The sequence below is a fragment of the Emys orbicularis genome, chromosome 9 (genome assembly GCF_028017835.1).
Source record: "Emys orbicularis isolate rEmyOrb1 chromosome 9, rEmyOrb1.hap1, whole genome shotgun sequence".
Lineage (NCBI taxonomy): Eukaryota > Metazoa > Chordata > Testudines > Emydidae > Emys > Emys orbicularis.
Window position 1 is genome coordinate 40,310,197 of NC_088691.1, and position 19,553 is coordinate 40,329,749.

Sequence of the window (19,553 nt, forward strand, 5' to 3'; positions counted from 1 at the left end):
GTCTTCGGCCGCAATTCGGCGGCGAGGGCTCCTTCCGCTCCGGATCTTTGGCGACGGGTCCTTCACTTGCTCCGGGACCTGCCGCCGAAGTGCCCCGAAGACCTGGAGCGGAAGGACCCCCGCCGCCGAAGACCTCAGGCCCCCTGAATCCTCTGGGCGGCCCCACCACCCTGGCCCCCAGCTGTGGCACCCTTACCCCGTCTGCATTCTCCCCCCTCACTGGGAGCTGCAGCCCCGCTCCCGGCCCTGGCTAGCAGGAGACGGGGCGCGGATACGGTTAAGGGGAGGGGGGGGCACAACCCTGAAAAGTTTGGGGACCACTGCTGTATAGCTTGACTGCTATTGCTGATACAGAGTGGCTGGATAGGATGTCCTGATTTTTGTTTATCATGTTTTTCAGAAATAAAGATGGGAAGCCTGAATTGGACTTTGATACAGACCAGTATGACATTCGGATATCAGACTTCAGCACGGAGGAATCAGAGAATGCTGGGAGGAAGGTTCCTCCTCGCCTTGAGAAGGTTCAAGAGTCCTCTGCACCAGAAACTGAGTACTCCTTACGGGTGAGTTAGGGATGCTGGAGTTACACCAAAGAAGTAGATTGGTCCTTGCCCTGTGTCTGTCCTAGATAAACAGTGTGAGCTAAGAGTCTGTGTTGATGTTAGACATGCCAGGGCCCCTCAGTGTAGCACTTCCCATGGAATTAAAAGCTGTGGAATCCAAGCTGTGTTTGCCTGGAAAGGACTCAGCTACTTGGCTATACGGGACTGATTGTGTTGTCAAATGACTTCACTTTTTTCCCTAAAGGTCTCCAGTGAAGTCTGTGTCCATAATACCTCTTTTCTTGCCCTGTCTCCTGCCCCCAGGCATACTGCAGTATCTTGTACCTGAAGCCCCGCATGCAGATTGTTCTGCGACAGAAGAAAGTGAAGACTCAGCTGATCTCCAAGAGCTTGGCTAATATTGAATATGATGTGTACAGACCTACCTCCACGGTATCCTTATAGCTGCCTCTAACCTTTCCTGCCTCCTGGTGACTTCTTTGCATCCAGGGTAGCACACAATGAGGATCACTTGTTTCCCAATTGAAATTAACTCCTCCTTTATACTCAAAGCTGGATTGGGTGGCCTGGAGCAGCAGTGTGGAGAAGCCGAGGTTTGAAATGAATTTGGAGACTGACTTTTCTTCTCCTGCCCTCCCTTTACCCCCATAGAGGCTAGATCCCAACCTGAATAGTTCAAGAAAGAGCCTTGAAAACTGTTTGTTGGAGAAGGAAAGGGTATGTCAACTTACTGGATGGAAGCCCTTGCATGTTTTAAGTCTGAGTGAGGGTCCAGATGAGTGGAAGGAATCTTCATGCTTCAGTAGTCCTGGCAACTGAATTCCAATACCAAGCTTATCTGATGTTATCAGCACAAACCTATTTAAACCCGTTTAAAGCTATAAACATCTTTAAAAATATATAGGGAAGAATCCTCAGTATAAACCAGGGCCTGATTTCTATGTACAAGACCAGAACTTGTGTATGATAAAAGGGAAACCTTGCTCCATGCTCCCCTCTTTAACCCATTTATCAGCATTCAGTTGCTAGCTTTATTTTTCCTGACTGAATGGAAAGCTTGAGATCTGTGTTCATTTCATTCATTTTTTTTTTGCCTGTTAGCTGTATGAATACACGATTTTTCTTTACTCTTTGTGTGCGTTTTGAGAACACACTGACTGAAGAAGAGAGACATGATTCCAAGTCAAGGCAAAGCACAAAGCGAGCTGTGCTTACCTAGATGTCTATTAAAATATCCCTGAAACAGAATGTGGCTTACATTTAATATTAAATAAATGACATTTTGTAAAAATCTACCCTCCCCCTAAACACACTTAAAAAGTGGTTCTGCTCTGAAAAGTGACTCTGCAAAATGGTATCCTGGGATTCCACCTGTCTCAGTTTCCACATCAAATGTGAAAAGAATAAAAAGATGGAGTTGTTTTTAACTTCCAGCCCTGCATACTCAGCCAGGGATCAGAGACTCAGCATGGGTCCTTTCTTGTTTGTGCATCCTGCTCACTATTAAAGATTTTACAGATTTAGATCCTGCCTTCGGTGACACTCGAGCATAAGTATGCCTAAGTGGAGTTTAGTAAGCGATGACAATGAACAAGAAGGAATGGACTTTGGCTTGTTCTCTCACAACTTTGTTGGTTCTGCAGAGCCAACATGCGTAAAATGTAATATATCCCTGACGCTGAAGAATAAAAATTGTTAGAATACACTTAAGGTAACCCCAGAAGGTGACACACAATGAAAATATACCATCTTCACATATATTCCGTAAATGTGGGAGCCCTCTTAAAGGGATAGGCCAACCAGAAGGATACTTCTGGTGTAACAAGATTGTTCTTTATAAATAGCTTCTATTTTTTTAAATCTAGTAGCAGAATTTCTTCCCCAGAACTGAAACTAAGTGAAGTGGGTGTCTGCTGAATTTCCTCTACCTTTGTGGGCCTTGATGTCTTCATTTCATTATTTCTTGAGGTTTCTTTGGTCTTGTTTACAAAGCCAAAACAACCAAATTTAATCACGTTTTTAGTCATTTGCTGGCCCGTCTGGGTTATAACTCAGTTTGATCGTGGTTCTTTGGTCAGAACTTGACTGCTTTATAACAAAATTAATATTGTAGCCTTTTTAGAGACCTAGGGTAAAACATGTTATTTTAACCTATCTGTAACAGTCTTGTTCTGTCCAGACTGGCTGTGTTAAACTGTTGGAACTCAGATGGGCTACAGTTATGCCTATCCACCTTTTTTGGCTGTGTATGCCGGGCCTTCCTCATTCTACAAAGGCCAATGCTCAGCTCTGCTCTCCTGCTAAAGAGGCAAAGGTGTTGCTCTAGTCTAAACAGCACAATATCTGCATCACACAACCTACATCATGAGGTTGAGACATTGAAAACTTGTGGGATTTACCTCTCTTTGGAGACACTTCACCTTCTGCTGTTCTCCATCAGTGGCCCCTTTCACACACCCCCGCCACCCCCAACCACACACACAATGGCCTTCCCACAAAATGCCATTCATTTCTTTCTTCCTCCTTGGAGCTTGCTGTTTTTTCTCCTTTGACGAGTTTTCTCTCAGAACAAGAGGGTGAAGATCACCTTTGGGTTCAATTGCAAGAACAATAGCCACTTTGGGATCATGATGTACCACAACAACCGACTCATCAAGTCCTACGAGAAAGTGGGCTGCCAAATGAAGGTGAGTGATCAGTGCTTCCCCTCTGCTCTCAGGAATGGGGGAGGAGAGAGGAACATGGCTTCACCAAAGGTAGGCCCTGTCCATAGATCCTTACTCTGGTCCCATGGGCCTCCAGGTTCTCACCAGCTTAGCGCAGGAGTTTTGAACCTGGTAACTGGACTGTCTGTCCCCATCAGCCGTTTACTATACATATATCCATATTGTATACTTGTCTAGAAGCTGAGATCCAAGTGCGTCCTCTGAGATTATTTATTGCTGCTATAAGGGGTAGATGCTGGTGGGGAACTCAAGTTGTGAAAGTCATCCTCTTTGCTCAGCCAGACTGCTCCCTTCTCTGAGTGGTGTACTCATTACAGAATCGTGTGTGCAGTGATGGGGCAGCATAGCTGTGCCAGCAAGCTGGCTGTCATTCCTTTGCTTCTAGGGGTCATCTTAAATACAGATACATTGGTGGCTTTCAGAGTAAGGAAGCTAGATGATATTCCAGGTTTATACCCTATGGATTTGTGCTTACGCCTTTCCTTGTCCGCACTGTCTCAAAGGGATCTGCCAGCTGGGGATTGAGATCAGGCCCTTGGAGATTGTCAAGCGTTCATATCTGATGCATGTTGCTGCTGTACATGGCACATGCAGAGGTGTTACCATCAACTCTTGTATCAGAGAGGGGATGTGTGGTAACTTGAATCTTGTTGCCAGGATTCCAGGGGAATAGGAATTGTTCTCCTGAAGGTGCAACCTCCTTTTCTGTAACCAGTATGGCTGAAATGATTGGTTTTCTTCCTTCTTTTTTGACCATTGGTGTAGGGGGATGGCATGGGCGTGATCGGGGTGATTGAATGCAACTTCTTGAAACCAGCACACAACAAACAGGACTTTGAAGAAAGCAAGGAATACCGGTAAGGGTGGCCTGCCGCTGGGGCTACTGCTATGCATGGGCTTTACATATGAAGTAGCTCCATGTTGGCCTATCTTCCTTCTGACACCCCTACCAGAAAATGTCTGGCCATGTTTCTGAGCAGTCTGGAGAGACCTTGCTCTCCTGGATTGAGAGAGGGACTAGTCTCCATATTCATCTAGTGCTGGTTTTCATGCATGTCTCCACCCATGAACCCTAAACCGTGCCCCAGAGATTTATCTGAAATAGAACAGTGTGTTTTCATTCACTAAAGCAGTGCCCCACAGCTGGAAAATTAAACCAGTCATGTCCCCCACTTGAACCCTGTCATGATAGCAGGGCAGCATGAGAGAAACTGGCATTGGCACTGTTCCATGTCCCCCCCACCTACTCAGTTGGACATACCACTAACTTTGGGGAAATGCTGCGCTATAGAGATGAACATTTACAAATGAGTGTAAGCATCAAATTTAGAACGGGCAGTTGGGGAGGGAAGGGGGGTCAGAGCAGACCCTGCCGTTTGTCTTTGCTTTGCAGATAGCCAGCTGCTCTTAAGTTAGTGCAAATAGCTACCAGAGCTCTGGGCTGCTGTGCTGAGGTTAGGGGCCCCCTTGTCTCAGCAGGAAGTGAGAGGTGAGATGTTTGTGAACGCCTCTCTGGTCTGTCATCTTCATGACCCCCTCCCCCACCAAGCTGCTAGGTTATTGACTTGACCAGAACTTACATCCTTCTGAGGTGCACGGGTTTCATGCTGCTGCTCGATGGGGGCTTTTGCTGTCAATCTGACACCAGGAAGCCTGTTTTATCAGTGGAAAGGGTATATTATGGATGCAATTAATCCTTGAATGCAGGGGCTCCCTAAAGTTAAGGGAGACTAGGCGTCCCCAAATCTTGCTCCCTATAGCAGGCTGGTCTGTAGAACAAGAAAGCCAGTAATTTGGGTTGAGATTTGGCTAGGCCTGTGCTTTGTGTTCCCATCTGAACATGGCTATCTAGAATTTGGACTTTCTCTTTTCATAACTGTGTCAGGTCTCTCTGCATTGTAAGGTATCCTCTGGTGAGTGTGATGAGACATTTTCTGTTGGGATGTGTAGGAGATAGCGAGACTGTCCCCAAAAGCACTTAAAGACCTTATTCTGATATACCGGCCTCATCCAAATGCAAAGGGTAGAAATGCAGTTTTCCTATTGGGAGAAGAAAACCCTATGTCTGCTCCACCCTCTCTACCTGTGCACAATACCCATGCTTGGGCTTGTATCTAATTTGTTTTAAGTTAATTGATGCTGGCCTTAGTCCCAGTGATTACTTGAATCGTATATAGCAGCCAGTGGCTGGATGAGACATTTCATTAGGCTACCTGGAAATGTTAGGAGGCTTGATGGCTTCTCTTTGGAGGGTGTGGGGGAATTGCCCAAAGGTTCCAGGCAGGGCTACCCAGGACTAGTTAGCTGCCTGGGTTTGGTCTTAGCCCGTGAAGCCTCAGTCTTCCTTGGTAAAAATTGTGTTTATACTGTAGCCGAATTTTGGGGCCAAAGATGAGACCTTAGCTTCTGTGCACAGCCTGACCTTGAGCCCTAAAGGATGCAGAAAGTATAGGGTGAAGTTCTCTAGCCTGTGTTGTACAGGAGGTCAGATGATCTTAATGGTCCCTTCTGGCTTTAAACTCTGTGAAAACTGGGGTGCTCCTACCCCTGGTTTGGAAAGGAAATGACCCTGACTCTGAACAAAAAGGCAATCCTGCTCCAATGAGAGGCTCTAAGAGCATTTTGGGCGGCAGAGAGTAAGACCCCAGAGATCTTGAGCATCAGGAGCCCTGTGTACTGGTAACATAGGGTGGTATTGGCAGACTTCTGAAGCTGTGGGACGGGTGATACATCAGGGTTATTCTTGGTACAAATCTCGATGAATGTTCCAAAACCCAAGCTGTTCCTGCAGTGGCACATCTGAGTGCCTTCTCCGTCCCCACCACTGTCATATCTGAGCACCTGTGGTTACTGAAGTGAAAGGCAGAGACAGGCAGTAAAGGAGGTTTGCTTCTTCACCTGGGTTGTTACTTGTGCTACCTGTTGTGACTTTCAGTGGAATTTGCCTGATTTTCACTGCTCTTGCCTTCCCTCTAGACGGACAATTACTGCACTGGGACAGAAACTCAACACTTATTGGAAGGCGAAGGTGGCACAGATGAACTTGGGTAGTTCCAGTGCTGTCAATGTGATAGCGTGAGTTCGAACATGATATTGGTCTAATTTTAGTGCAGCATTAAAAGCACTGGGCCTTTCATCTGCAGAGAAGGGGTGGGGAGTTGAGGAAGGGCAGAGAGTATGGAGGGTTGATTAGTATCCCTTTACATTGGGAGATCTAGCTGCAAAGGCTGCTAGTGTAATAAGTTTTTAGTGATCTCAGCTTAGTTCACTGGCTAATGTTGGGGGTGAGCAGGACATGTAACAATAGTGAGAATGGAGGGTCATTGGCAAACGTATGGAGGGTACTGTGACTAGGATAATGTGGTGTCCCAGGCTGGGACGTGCAATGCCTTGGCTGAGCTACTTGTCCGGATTAGGTGCTAATGCAATCGAGCCTTCACTTTTCATAGCTCTGATATGAACAGCACAATAGTGAGGTGAGCAATCTATTCTGAGGGAGCTATGTGCAGCAGACGGAGCATGGCGAGGTGTGGGGTTGAGGCGATGGGGAATGGGTATGGTGCTGATGGCTATCGCTCCTCTGCAAGGCCAAGCACTTTATGTCCACAGGGAATCTGTTGCTGGTGATGGGGAAGGAGTTTCACTGGGGGCTGCTCATGTTATACAAGCACTACCTGCAGAGTGAATGGGAACATCTGAGAATGGACAGTTGTTAAAAACGAAACTAAATAGGGACATGCACTGCCAGAAACTGTAGACCAGGCTAGCCAGCCACACAGTTGCAGCACTGGATGCAGTGTTCTCAGTATTCAAGGGATGAAATATAGGGCAGGGGTAGTTCTTTGCTTTGTATCCTAGTCCATGTATTTCTCTTTCCAGAGGGAGACCAGACCAGACTTGGGTGCAGTGTGAGGAGTGTTTGAAATGGAGGAAGCTCCCTGACAAGGTTGATCCTGCATCATTACCTGAGAAGTGGTTCTGTCATCTCCATCCCCACCCCAAGTACAAGTAAGGAACTCATCTATCTCAGTCCTTGTCTGAACTTTCTACCCTGCTGCCTCCCACTCTTAATACAAACACTCACTGTCCCAGTTTTTGCTGACCCCTGCTTCCCTTCCCATGTACATCTGCATAGACCTTGAAATATAGACGCTTACCTGGCCAGCCCTTATTATTGCCACTCGGAAAATATAGGCATGGAACAAAAATCCCACTTGAAATACAGGTCCCCACATGGGTGGAGGTTAATAGAAGGATGGCTCAAGATTCTGGACTAGGATGGTGGCTGTTTAATATATTAATTGGTGATCTGGAAAAGGAGGTGTCAGATTACAGATGACACAATTTTCAGTCAAGATGAGTGGATTGTGAGCAACTTCAGCTGGGTCTACTTAAACTGAGTAGTCGGGGAGCAAGATAAACGAGTGATAAAGATAAACACAGGAATGGGGCAAGGATGCCAGACCACTGATCTCGAGGCCAGGCCTCCCGTAGGGCTGTCCTCTCAAAGGCCAGAAGGTATGCCTCTACATCATCCTCCCTTGTCATTTTCTGCAGCCAATGGCTGGCCCGTATGAGCCGTGTCCCATCATGGCCGCAATTCAGCTCTGTAAGGGACTTTACCTGGTTTACCAGTTCCCGCAACATAGCTCAGTCTTGAGCAGCCTGGTCCATCAGCAGACCATTAGTCTCTTGCTGCAGCCGCACTGCCTCCTGTTGTGCAGCTGCCTGGACACGGGTAGCCTCCTGCTGGGCCGCCGTAGCTTGTATCAGTGCCCGCACTACGTCATCCATCGTGGTGAAAAAAATAAACCCTCTCCCTTTTTTTTTGTTTTTTTTGTTTTTTGTTTAAATCACCCTCCTTCTTCCGCCGCGCTGTGCACCCCAAGATCCCACTCCTGACACGAGTGTGACAAAGTTCCTCCTCTATCTTGGTGGGTCCTGCGCTTATTGGCGGATTTTCTTGCCTCAGAGATTCACCATATGGGTTGGGGAACAGCCCAGAGACCTTCCCCTCTGGAAGAACCCACAGTCCAGGTCAATTGGGAGGTTTGGGGGGAACCCGGGCCCGCCCTCTACTCCGGGTTCCAGCCCAGGGCCCTGTGGACTGCAGCTGTCTATAGTGCCTCCTGTAACAGCTGCATGACAGCTACAACTCCCTGGGCTACTTCCCCATGGCCTCCTCCAAACACCTTCCTTATTCTCACCACAGGACCTTCCTCCTAGTGTCTGATAACGCTTGTGCTCCTCAGTCCTCCAGCAGCACACCCTCTCACTCTCAGCTCCTTGCGCCTCTTGCTCCCAGCTCCTCACACTCCCACCACAAACTGAAGTGAGCTCCTTTTTAAAACTCAGGTGCCCTGATTAGCCTGCCTTAATTGATTCTAGCAGCTTCTTCTTAATTGGCTCCAGGTGTCCTAATTAGCCTGCCTGCCTTAACTGGTTCTAGCAGGTTCCTGATTACTCTAGTGCAGCCCCTGCTCTGGTCACTCAGGGAACAGAAAACTACTCATCAAGTGACCAGTATATTTGCCCTCTACCAGACTCCTGTACCCCACTGGTCTGGGTCTGTCACAGAGTGCAAAGCAATTCAGGTTAGAAGGAACAATCAAGGTTACTCATACGTACAGATGGTTTATAAATTAACTGTAACCTCTCAGGAGAAAGACCTAAGATCATTATGAACAGTTGAGTGAAAACATCTGCTCAATGTGCCATAGTTGTGGTTTAAAAAAGAAAAACAACAACCGTCAAGGTGTTACTAGGAGGGTAGGGTACTTTAAAAAGGGATAGAGAATATTACTGAGACTATTATAATGCTTTTATATAAATCACTGGTAAACCCAAACCTGGAATTCTGTGCCTACTCATGGTCACCCTATCTCACAAAGAAGAAGGTCAATGAAAATTATTAGAACCATGGAAAGACTTCCATAGGAGGAGAAATCAAAAGGATTAGGACCGACTAGTTTAGACATACTAATAATTAGTTAGTTTAGACTAACTAATAAATTTGTTAGTCTCTAAGGTGCCACAAGTACTCCTGTTATTTTTGCGGATACAGACTAACACGGCTGCTACTCTGAAACCTAGTTTAGACATAGGACATACTGGATGTATACACAATAATGAATGGTGTAAAGGTGGTCAGTCGGGAACTCCTCTTTGCCCTTTCTCATAATATAAGGACCAGGGAATATTCAGTCAAATTTAAAAGTGACACGGAAACTCAGTGTTTACACAGCACATTAGCCACAAGGTAAAATGGAGGCCAGGAATTCAGTAGAATTAGATATTTTTATACAATTCATATCCACAGTTGCAATTTTTTTTACACTAGTGTATAAGGGATGTAAACCCTCCTACTTCAGGTTATAAGCAACCACTAACTGTCTGGGATTAGGAGTTACTTTTCCCTATAGGCATATTACAGTCTAATTGTTCGTTATGGGGGTCTTATGCTTTCCCCTGAGGCATCTGGTATTGGCCACTGTGGGAGGCAGGGATTGCCACACTTCTTCTCCATAGTAACTCATAATTTGAGAGGAAATGACACACATGCAACAATACTTGACGCCGTAAACTCAGATCTTAAAAGCTTCGCTTTCTGCCTCCTCATCTGTGTAATTTTAGGAGGTAAGTGGCTTGTTTTCCCCTAAATATTTTAAATTTTGTTGTTTCCAGGCTGCTCCCATAGCTCTCTTTGTCTGAAATAGATGCAAAGGTTATAAGGAAAGATAAAGTACTGAAGAGTCTGAGAGAGCAGCTGGAGACGTATACAAAGATCCTAAAGATTTGGGGAATTCGTAGGCGACAATCAAACTGTACTCTCTCATGCTCAAGCATGACGGACTGATCTCATTGCAGAAGCTGCTCAGCACCTGAGGAGCAGGAGCCCAGTGATGAGGAGATGAGCCCCAGCTATGACCGAAAATTCAGGAAACAGTTAAGTATATGCTGACTCCATCCTGCAGATGGACTAGCCAACAGCAAGGGAGTCAGCAAACCAATTTTGTTTTCCCTCCCCAGTCCTGTTGCTGCTTTTGCCCATTCAACCCAACCAGGGAGGGGGAGAAGGAAACAGCAGTACCTCTGCATAGCAGCTCAAGGTCCAGGTGACATGTCCCAGTTTTCTCACAGGAGGTGCACATGTCAGTGGTTCCTGGGTCAACATCAATGATGTCCCCTTGGTTTCTCTCACCCACTTTCTAGGATCTCTATCTCTGAAACTAGACTTCGGTAGTTAATCCAAACTGCCTGCTCACTGGAGTCACAGAGGTAATACCATGAAAGTGTTCTTGCACTGTGGTAATAAACTCTCCTCATGCTGTGGTATCTTAATGTCCTAAGTCTTGCCCATGCCACCTCCCAACTGTTTCTCCTGGCAGAGATAAACTTCAGATCCTGGTTGAGCCTTACAGAGAACGGAAACTGAATGCCTTCTTCCTTCCCATCATTTAGAGAGCAGACCGCAGAGAGAAAGAGGAGGAGGTCGTCATCATCTTTGGAGAACCTGGAACACCAGGTGAGAGGAAGGAAATGACTGGAGAAGGCTTTGTCATGGTCTGGAGAGTGGGGAACCCTGCTCTGTGCTGTTGGGGATGGCAAAGTCTCTGCCCTGCCCCGGTCTTTCTTATTTCTGTCTTCTGCTGAGAGGAGCTGACACGAGGATCACGGTGTATTGGCTGGAACAAGAAAACCCTGTGTATGCACAGCTTGGACATGCAAACACCAGAGCAATATTAACACTATACTTATTAACAGCGTGACAGTGCTTAGGAGCTCCAGCTCACATGCCATTCTTTCTCCCAAGCCCTGTCTTAATCAAGGGGCTTGATCTTGCCCCCTCTCAACACAGAAGAGGGGTCGGTGAGGTCCCCCTTCCCGTCCTGCGGTCGCAGGGCTGGTTCTCTCAGGCCCTTTCCCACTTTCAGGTTATCTAGTTATATAAAGACTGATGTTTTGAATTTTCAGGAGCACTGTCTTTCGGACACGGCTGCCCAGGATGGGTTCTCCGGGCAGCTCTGGACACTGCAGCGTGCGATCAGGTTGGCCGTCCTTTAGGGACAATTCCCTCCCAACAATCATCATGGTATTAAAACATCTTCCCGCTCCCATTCCAACCCCAGCCTAATCTTGTTGCATGCCCTCTTCCCAAAGATACCCTCATGTCGCATGCTAGACTAGTCTTTCCCTGATCCATTGGGAAGGACAAACCTGGTGAGGACAGGAGGACTTCTCACTCCCACCTTCTCTCCTCCCCATAAGCCACCTCCCAATAAGCCATGCATACCGTGAAGCACGTAAGTAGATGAGACTTTGATCACTGTTGCAGAGTATTTGATCTGGTTTGAGACTAGGAGGTTCTCTGAGGTGTTACTCTGTCCTCACTCATGTTTGTCGTGTCTTCCCACAGTAGTGGCATCAATCCCTCCTCTCTTCCCTTAGTCATTAATGTTTCTTTTGTGACATGGTCATTCCACAATATCCCCAGGTGCATGCCCGTGTATGTGTAGAAAGAAAATCAGTTTGTCGCTTGCATGCATCCCTCTGTGCATGGACATTCTCACAGAAGCACCAGGAAACGCCTCACATCCTGGCATGGAGAAGCTAAAGCACCATTGCCTGAATTGGGAAGGAGATGAACTCTTATAGTTCTAAACACTAACCGTGCCACCTGTGGTAGTGACTGGGGAAGTGGAGGAGAGAGGAATTCCCCTTCGGGACAGTGACCGTGCAGTAATTTGGTTCGGTTCTCAGCTGGTAAAGTCTGCTGAGGTGGTTATTGCAAGGGGGACCAGTTCAACATCTAGCTGGCAGAGCCCCTGAAGTGGTAACCGCAAGGGGAATGGGTGAGGCCTGGATTTGTAGAGACTTGTCTGATGGTGATGTGGGTGCAGTCCATGACCCATCAGAGAATGGTGATGGGGGTGAGTGGACGTTGGTCTTAGCTGGCAGAGCCCCAGTGATGGTACCTACTAGGAAAATTTTCTTTTAATTCCCAGTTGGTGGATCTGCTCGAATGGGGACTCAGGCTGAATATTCAAGTACACTCCTGTGCTGCTTTCAGTTTGGTTAAGTAACTTTTTCCAAAGCTGCAGCTGGCATGTGAGAGGGGCTGTTTGTTTTATTGTTTCAATGCTCCCTTCTTTGCCAGGTATTATCCACTACACCAGAGCCCTGTCCTGCTCAGAATAACAGTGTAACACGTGTGGCAAAGCAAGAGCCTGCAGAAGAGGGGCCTGATGGGATTGCTGGCTCTCTCACTCCTCCCCCTGCTCTTGACAAGATCGGTGCTGTCTGTCTGACCACTGGGCCTTTGGAGCAAAATATACCACAGACAGCTTCAAGGTAGGTGCGATGGTGCAAACAACTGCCTCCTTATCAATAACAACCCTCCTCCTGTTGTGGGACACCCACCCTGTGTGTGAGATTCTATGTGGGGGCAGGGGTATGCTTGCTCTTGGAGTGTAGGGACATGAGGCAGAGAGTGAGAAAGGATTATCTGAGAATCTGATTAAAGCAGGTGTTGGCTGGAGCCAGAAGATCTGCCCTCATTCCTCTTACACTTTCCTTTTTTAACTACAGATTCTCTGAACACAATTCAGCTTTCTTCTTAGTGTTTTCTGGCCTTGAAATGGGAACACGGAGAGCTTTGATAAATGGATTGCAAGGCCGTCTGGTTTAATTACGGCTTCAGCTAGTATCTGTGTATCCTCTGCTGAACCTTCAGTGCTGAGGTTATAGCAGCACTCAGTGAATCACAGTACACGGGGGAAGGGATGGTGGTTCACTTAATTCTCTAACAAGTACCTAGGGCATGCATGACTAGGCTTCTCCAGTCCTTGACATTGGTACCTATGATGCCCTCCCTTAAATGCTGAAAGGACAAAGTTTGGAATATTGCTAACTAATCAGGATCACGTTTGCAGAGTCGTTTTTCCTTTTGTGTTTCTCTTTGAGGTGAGCCTCTTGCCGTTTGTGACACAAATTTGATTTTTTACCTTAGCCTAGGACAAGGAAAGTGGGAGCAGGGTGGGAATACAGGAAGGAACAGAAATCCTTGCTATGTCCTAATTTTTTAATCTTTTCCTCCTTTCACGTTGACCAGTGCCTTTTTCTATCTCGTTGGTGTCACCACCTTCACAGCTCTACATACATAGTCTCAACCTAAATTCATCTCAGCAGTTCTTTGCACTGGTTCTAGGGTTGCCAGGTGTCTGGTTTTCGACCAGAATGCCCAGTCAAAAAGGGACCCTGGTGGCTCTGGTCAGCTGACTGTGCAGTTAAAAGTCCGGTCAACAGTGCAGTTGGGCTAAGGCAGGCTCCCTGCCTGCCGTGGCTCCATGCGGCTCCCGGCAGCAGCGGCATGTCCCCTCTCCGGCTCCTACGTGTAGGGGCAGACAGGGGGCTCCACACGCTGCCCCCGCCCCAAGTGCCACTTGGCCACGCTTCCACGTAGGAGCCAGAGTGGGGACATACCTTAAGCAGCTCCTGGAAGCAGGGGCAAGTGCCGCCTGGAGCCTGCACCCCTGACCCCCTCCCGATCCCGACCCCATGCCCCAGCCCTGATTTCCCCCCCCCTCCCCGCCTTCCGAACCCCTCGGTCCCTGCCCGGAGCACCCTCCTGCACCCCAAACTCCTCATTCCCCAGAGCCCGCACCCCCAGTCGGAGCCCTCACATCCCTGCGCCCCAACCCTCTGCCTCCGCCCTGATCCCCCTCCCGCCCTCTGAACCCCTCGGACCCAGCTCGGAGCACCCTTCTACACCCCAAACATCTCAGCCCCACCCCAGAGTCTGCACCCCAGCCAGAGCCCTCACCCCCCCCCCCCCCGCACCCAACCCCCTTCCCCAACTCAGACCTGCCTCCCACACTCCAAACCCCTCAGCCCCAGCCTGGAGCCCCCTCCTGCACTCCTGGCCCCACCCCAGAGCCAGAGCCCTCACCCCCTCTTGCATCCCAACCCAGTGCTCTTCATTTCTGGAGCCCGCACCCCCAGCCAGAGTCCGCACCCCACCCCCTGAGCCAGCCTGGTGAAAAGAGTGAGTGAGGGTGAGGAGAGCGAGCGACAGTGGGAGGGGGAATGGAGTGAGCAGGGGCGTAGCCTCAGAGAAAGGGCAGGGCAGGGGTGTGGCCTCAGAGGAGGGGCGGGGCAAGGGTGTTTGGTTTTGTGCGAGTAGAAAGTTGGCAAACCTAACTGGTGCAGTTCTGGTTCTCCCACAGCCCCTAGGGTCAGTCTGGATAATGGGCAATGTGACTTCCTGTCATCAGATGGAGACAGGAAATTCAGCAAAATTTGTGAAGTCAGCCCTTAAGAGCTCAAGCTGAAAATTCAGTTGATTTCTGGCCACGAGCAGGTGGAACAGTTCCTTTGGTTAAGAGAAACTTCTTAGTTAAATCTGAACTTCACTTGGGTTTTAGGTGCATTTTCTCCCCTCATCTCACTTGTCCTAGCATTGTCTCCAGTTCTGTATTTACTATGTGAGAAGTCATCGATCATTGTTTAAGTGCTGCAGTACACCCTTCTATGCACTTGGTGGCACAATTTGTCCACCTTCCCTTTTAGAGCCCCACTCTGGGTGACAGCTTGGAAGAGGAGCTGCTCAGATGGTGAAGCCTGTTCTATATGCACAAGGGTAGTGAAATGTAACATAAGTGAATTTAAAATACTTTAGAAATAATGCAATGTCATGAGCAGAAGTTCTGAAACTGTGGTCAGTGGAACACTTTGGTAATGCTGCTTACCTGGTGCTTTTATTTCCAGCTACTAATTCATGCCAAGAAGCTGAAAATACATTCAACACCTTCCTAACACTGCTTTTCCCCCTGAGCAGTCACTGTAGTTGCCATTGCAAATGGTAGACCGAATCTTCGTATTGAAACATTCCATGGTGTTGAAGAGTTTGAGAACTCTTGTAGTAGAGGATCAAACCTTTCAATCATAACAGATCTCCAAGTAGACCATACATGAGAGGAACCACTTAGCCTGTCACTAAAACACAGCCACCTCTGGGTAGATGATGGCAGCCATTCTGAATCAGCCAGACTGCATACCAGATTTTAGGGTTTTCTAGGCACAGAAGTGAAAATTAAATTCTGGCTGACTGTTGTACCAGGAAGTTTAGGAAGGTAGAATGGAATTGGCCAAGGTGGATTTGGCCAGGGTAATGGCCAACTCCTGCTCTTTTCTAATGTAAAGAATCAAGTGCAAAGCAACCTGGAGAAATGTAAAGCAGTGTGGGATGGAGGCAACAAGGGGAGATTTGAATAAACCTGAAGCCTTACAATCAGGGAGCAAAACTAAACAACCTAAATATGAATAAAGGGGGGGACATAAGCAGGAAGCCACTTTGTGCTAAAGCAAATGTATGTTCATCTAGTTAATACTGCCCTGATTATTTTTTTCTGACATAAGCAAGCACTGTAGTTACTGCAGAGACAGTGTGAAATTGAGAGGAAGGTGTCTGCCCGCTGGGGAAGATCTGTTTTAAGAAGTGGCCTGGAATGCGCGAGTCTGAGAGTTTAGCGAACGCAGACCAGCTTCTCTAGATCAGTGCAGGGTTTTTATGGGTGTAGGTGCACTGTGCACGTACAAATGAGCTGGCTTCTTCCTGGCTGAAGTTCAGTTTTGTTTTTAATTATGTGAATAAGTCCATCAGCCATCTGACTGTGTGAGTGGCGCAGATTTCGCTTGAGAATGTGGGCAATATATGCTTCACAATGTATTGTAAACTTTATTTAACTGGGTCATTTTCCTGATACTTAAAAAAGCCCAACATTTTAAACATACCCTGTGTTGTGTTTAATGAAATGTATCAACCAAACATTTTTCATGAGAGATTTTGCAAGCTGCAGCTGGCTTCCATTCAGGGACACAGATTCACAGGCTTTGCTATACTGGATTAGAGGGGCAGTGGGTTCTAGTGGATTGAGTTTGGGGAGGAGTGAGGAGCCAGGAACTCCAGAGATCTAATCCCAGCTCTGCCACTGACGTGGCAAGTTCCCCATCTGTAAAATGAAGATAACAGTTAATTACCTCTTTCTCTTAGGGGCTGGGGAGAGAGTTGTGATGATTATTAGTTAGTTTCTGTATAGCACTTTGAAAATCTAAAGTGCTGTGTTAGTGCTGAGGGTAGTCAGACCAGTAGGCCTGCAGAACTGGTCTCCTGCCTCCAGCAGTGGTCTCATCTTAATGTTTCTGTGGAGCCTTCCCCCCCCCCCCCCCGAGCACCCCTGACCAGTGGGGGAGGGGGAGAGGGAAAGCGACTCTTGACTGCTCTTGGAGATCAGCATTACTCCCTAAACACTGAGGTTAGTTTTCTCAGTGGGATGGGGTGGCACTGCCTGGCTGCTGTACAGAGTGGGGTTCAGGCTCGCTGATCCAGTCCTCTCTTTTGCAGCAAGCACAAGCTGTCCACAGAAGAAGAGCTGCTGGAAAAGCGGAAGCGATATCAGGAGCAGATAGACCCATCCCCCCCAGAGCTGACCAGTCCCAGCCCCCCAACTTCTTTTGAAAGGGAGAGCTCCACTGAAGTGGACCAGGACCAGGAATGCAGCGAGTCTGACAAGGATGATGAGAGTGTAGAGGGGAGCATAGACTCCTGCCTAGTCAGAGAACATCTGGATGCACTCAGTGGCACCAACCAAGCTGGGGATGCTTCACACAATGGGGGTCTCTGTCCTACCAAAGAGACTCCAGCAAGTCTCGGTCACTTTGAAGGAGAGCAAAAGGAGACTGCAGTGGTCCAGGCGGAACTGGAAGAGGAAATGCCGGCCTTAATATCAGAAAGCCAGGCAGCAGATAAGAGTGTCTGTGTAAATACTTGTGGGAACGTGGAGGAGGTGGACAAGAGGCCCTTCGTGGCTGTTGTTGGTATTTCAAAGGCTGCTGCAGATGGTGAGGCTCCCATTCAGCTAATCCCCTTTGGGTGGGAGGAGAGACTCGATAAAGCAAAGGTTGAGGTGAAGGCCCGGAGCCACAACGATCCTCCCCCTGATGGGGACAGAGGAGGAGGAGACCTGCAGGTACCAAAGACCACAAATCAGAGGGATATGGTGGAGCAGGAGGAGCTGAGACAAACTGTGGAGAATTTCTCGGTGGAGCTGAAGAGGGTCTCAGCAGAACGGGATTTGCTCCAGGGCAAGGTAACATTAGCACCTGGCTGTGAATTCTGGTGGGGCAGGAGGGATAAAGTTCTGCAGCAATAGGGAATTGGATGGGGAAGATCAAGACTGACTTAACAAGGAGAGAAAATCCCCTTGCCTTGTGTCTCACGTAAGGCTAGTAGGGGTTAGGATTCCTTCCTTACTCTACTAGCCATTACCCTGTTCCTCAGCTCCTGGAAAGTTTGGTGTTTTGTGTTTTGTTTCCCCCCCCCCCCCCTTTCTTTTCCCCCTTAATGTGCAACCTCACTTCCTGTGCATTCCCCTGCATTTGCTATTTCTTTAACTCAGGTGGAGGAACTAGAACAGGAGAAGTGCCACTTGGAGACAGATTTCTTGAAAAGCCAACAGGAGTTGGCAACTCTCAGGGCCCAGGAGACCGAAGGCTTGTACTGGAGCAAGAAACACATGGGTTACCGCCAGGCTGAACTGCAAGAGCTGAAGGCTCAGCTGGAGAGGACCATAGAGGAAAAGACGGAGCTGAAGGAGCGGCTCAAGGAGACGGAGATGCACCTGGAGGTGCTTAGGGAGGCACATGTCTCCTGCAGGAGCCCAGAGAGGGGAGACTTGAAAAGGTCAGAACTGTGGGTTAAACCATAGACAATATCAGTCAGTCCCAAGGGGAGAGAACATGGGTTACCTTGCGGGGGAACATCCACGTAGGAAACTGACTTCTGGGAGAACACTTTGGTACCCATGAATTGAAGATGCTGCATGAGTAACAGTGGGTTATTACTAAGGATTGCTAGGTTGTGAGGAGAAGGGGGGCTACAGAGGAGAGCTACAGGTGAAGCCAAATAGCTACAGGTTTGAAGGATACCCCACACAGAGTTCCTTTGCCAGGGCTGGATTCTCTCCTGCAGTACATTGTTCACTTTATGGAGTATTCCTGTTGAATCATTCAGACAATATTGGCTTCCTTAAGGATAAGAGAATGTGTCAGGGGAAAGAAATACTCTGTAGGTACTGAACTGTCTTTCCCACAAATATGGGACTTTCCATATCGAGGATGTGTTTTTTAGCCCTGCTTCTGACCTGACAGCACTTATGGAATCATAAGGAACAAGTGCGAATGTTGAGCTATGCAAACCTAAGTTAGATTTACAAATACAACCTCTCTGTGTGGCAAGTATTGTTGCCCCCCTGTTACAGAGAAGTGAACTGATTTGCACAATGTCATATGAGAAACTGACAACAGAGTTGAGAACTGAGTTACATTCCCCTATTTCCAATCCTGTGCATTGGCCCCAGATCTTCCCATCCTACCATCTGCAGCCTGCACTGCCTTTAGAATGGAGCAAAGAACCTCAGCCTCCCACGGCACTGGTAATAGGAAGGAAGACAGCAAGTTAAGGGAAGGGATGTATTGGAACTACCGTTTGTCTCTGACTTTTGACTCTTCTCCTCTTGTCCACAGCACTATGGAGAAGCTGAAGAACCTGCGTAGGAATGTCAGCCAGCTCCTCTCACTGGTCCTCCCTCACCTAGAACTGCAGGATGTTAACTATGAGTCGGACCAGATTGATGAGATCTTGCAGACCGTGTTGGAGACGAACAGGATGTCATAGTAGCCCTTCCCCCATGCTGCCATTGTGCCTTTTTGTATAGTTTCTTTAATAAACCCATACGTTCTTCATCCTAACTCTGGGCCTTCCTTCATTTCATTAGGAGTGGGGCTTCCATTCCCTTCTCCTTTCTTGTGGCTCTGTAAACTTGTCATCAGAGTCCTGTGGAGATCAACATGGATAGCTCATCCCTCTGTGTCCTGGCCAGTCTCCTTTGTTTAAAGCTGCTTTTGGGGTGTGCTGGCCGGCTTCCAGGGAGTTGGGTCCTCAGATGATTTTGTCTCTTAAATGCTTTTTCGGTTTGTTTGTTAAATAATGGAGTGAGACGATTCTTTGAACTAATTTTAACATTCCAAGTTGCTATGGGAACCCGTTGGTGACTCACTGACACTATCCTGATGTCAGTTTAATTGCAAAGCTCTAGAATGATATTGATGAGGTTCTTTGGCATCTTTCAGCAGATGGGGCTTCGTGTAAAACTCTTCTCTGCCCAAACTTCCCTGTAAGAATACCCTCATTCTCAGACCCATAAGA

At 47.8% G+C, this 19,553-nt stretch overlaps 1 protein-coding gene across 1 annotated transcript in view; it reads left to right on the forward strand.

The window, feature by feature from the left end:
• The window catches only part of LOC135883385 (MORC family CW-type zinc finger protein 4-like), a 45,080-nt gene extending 25,992 nt beyond the window's left edge, over positions 1-19,088 (forward strand). The window contains exons 10-21 of the mRNA XM_065410461.1: positions 401-563; positions 867-995; positions 3,131-3,250; positions 4,055-4,146; positions 6,266-6,364; positions 7,169-7,297; positions 10,157-10,234; positions 10,751-10,814; positions 12,447-12,640; positions 16,692-17,436; positions 17,746-18,029; positions 18,872-19,088. Of these exons, the coding sequence (XP_065266533.1) occupies positions 401-563; positions 867-995; positions 3,131-3,250; positions 4,055-4,146; positions 6,266-6,364; positions 7,169-7,297; positions 10,157-10,234; positions 10,751-10,814; positions 12,447-12,640; positions 16,692-17,436; positions 17,746-18,029; positions 18,872-19,022 (2,248 nt within the window). The 3' untranslated portion in view covers positions 19,023-19,088. The remainder of the gene's footprint in view (positions 1-400; positions 564-866; positions 996-3,130; positions 3,251-4,054; positions 4,147-6,265; positions 6,365-7,168; positions 7,298-10,156; positions 10,235-10,750; positions 10,815-12,446; positions 12,641-16,691; positions 17,437-17,745; positions 18,030-18,871) is intronic.
• The last annotated feature ends 465 nt before the right edge of the window (positions 19,089-19,553 follow it).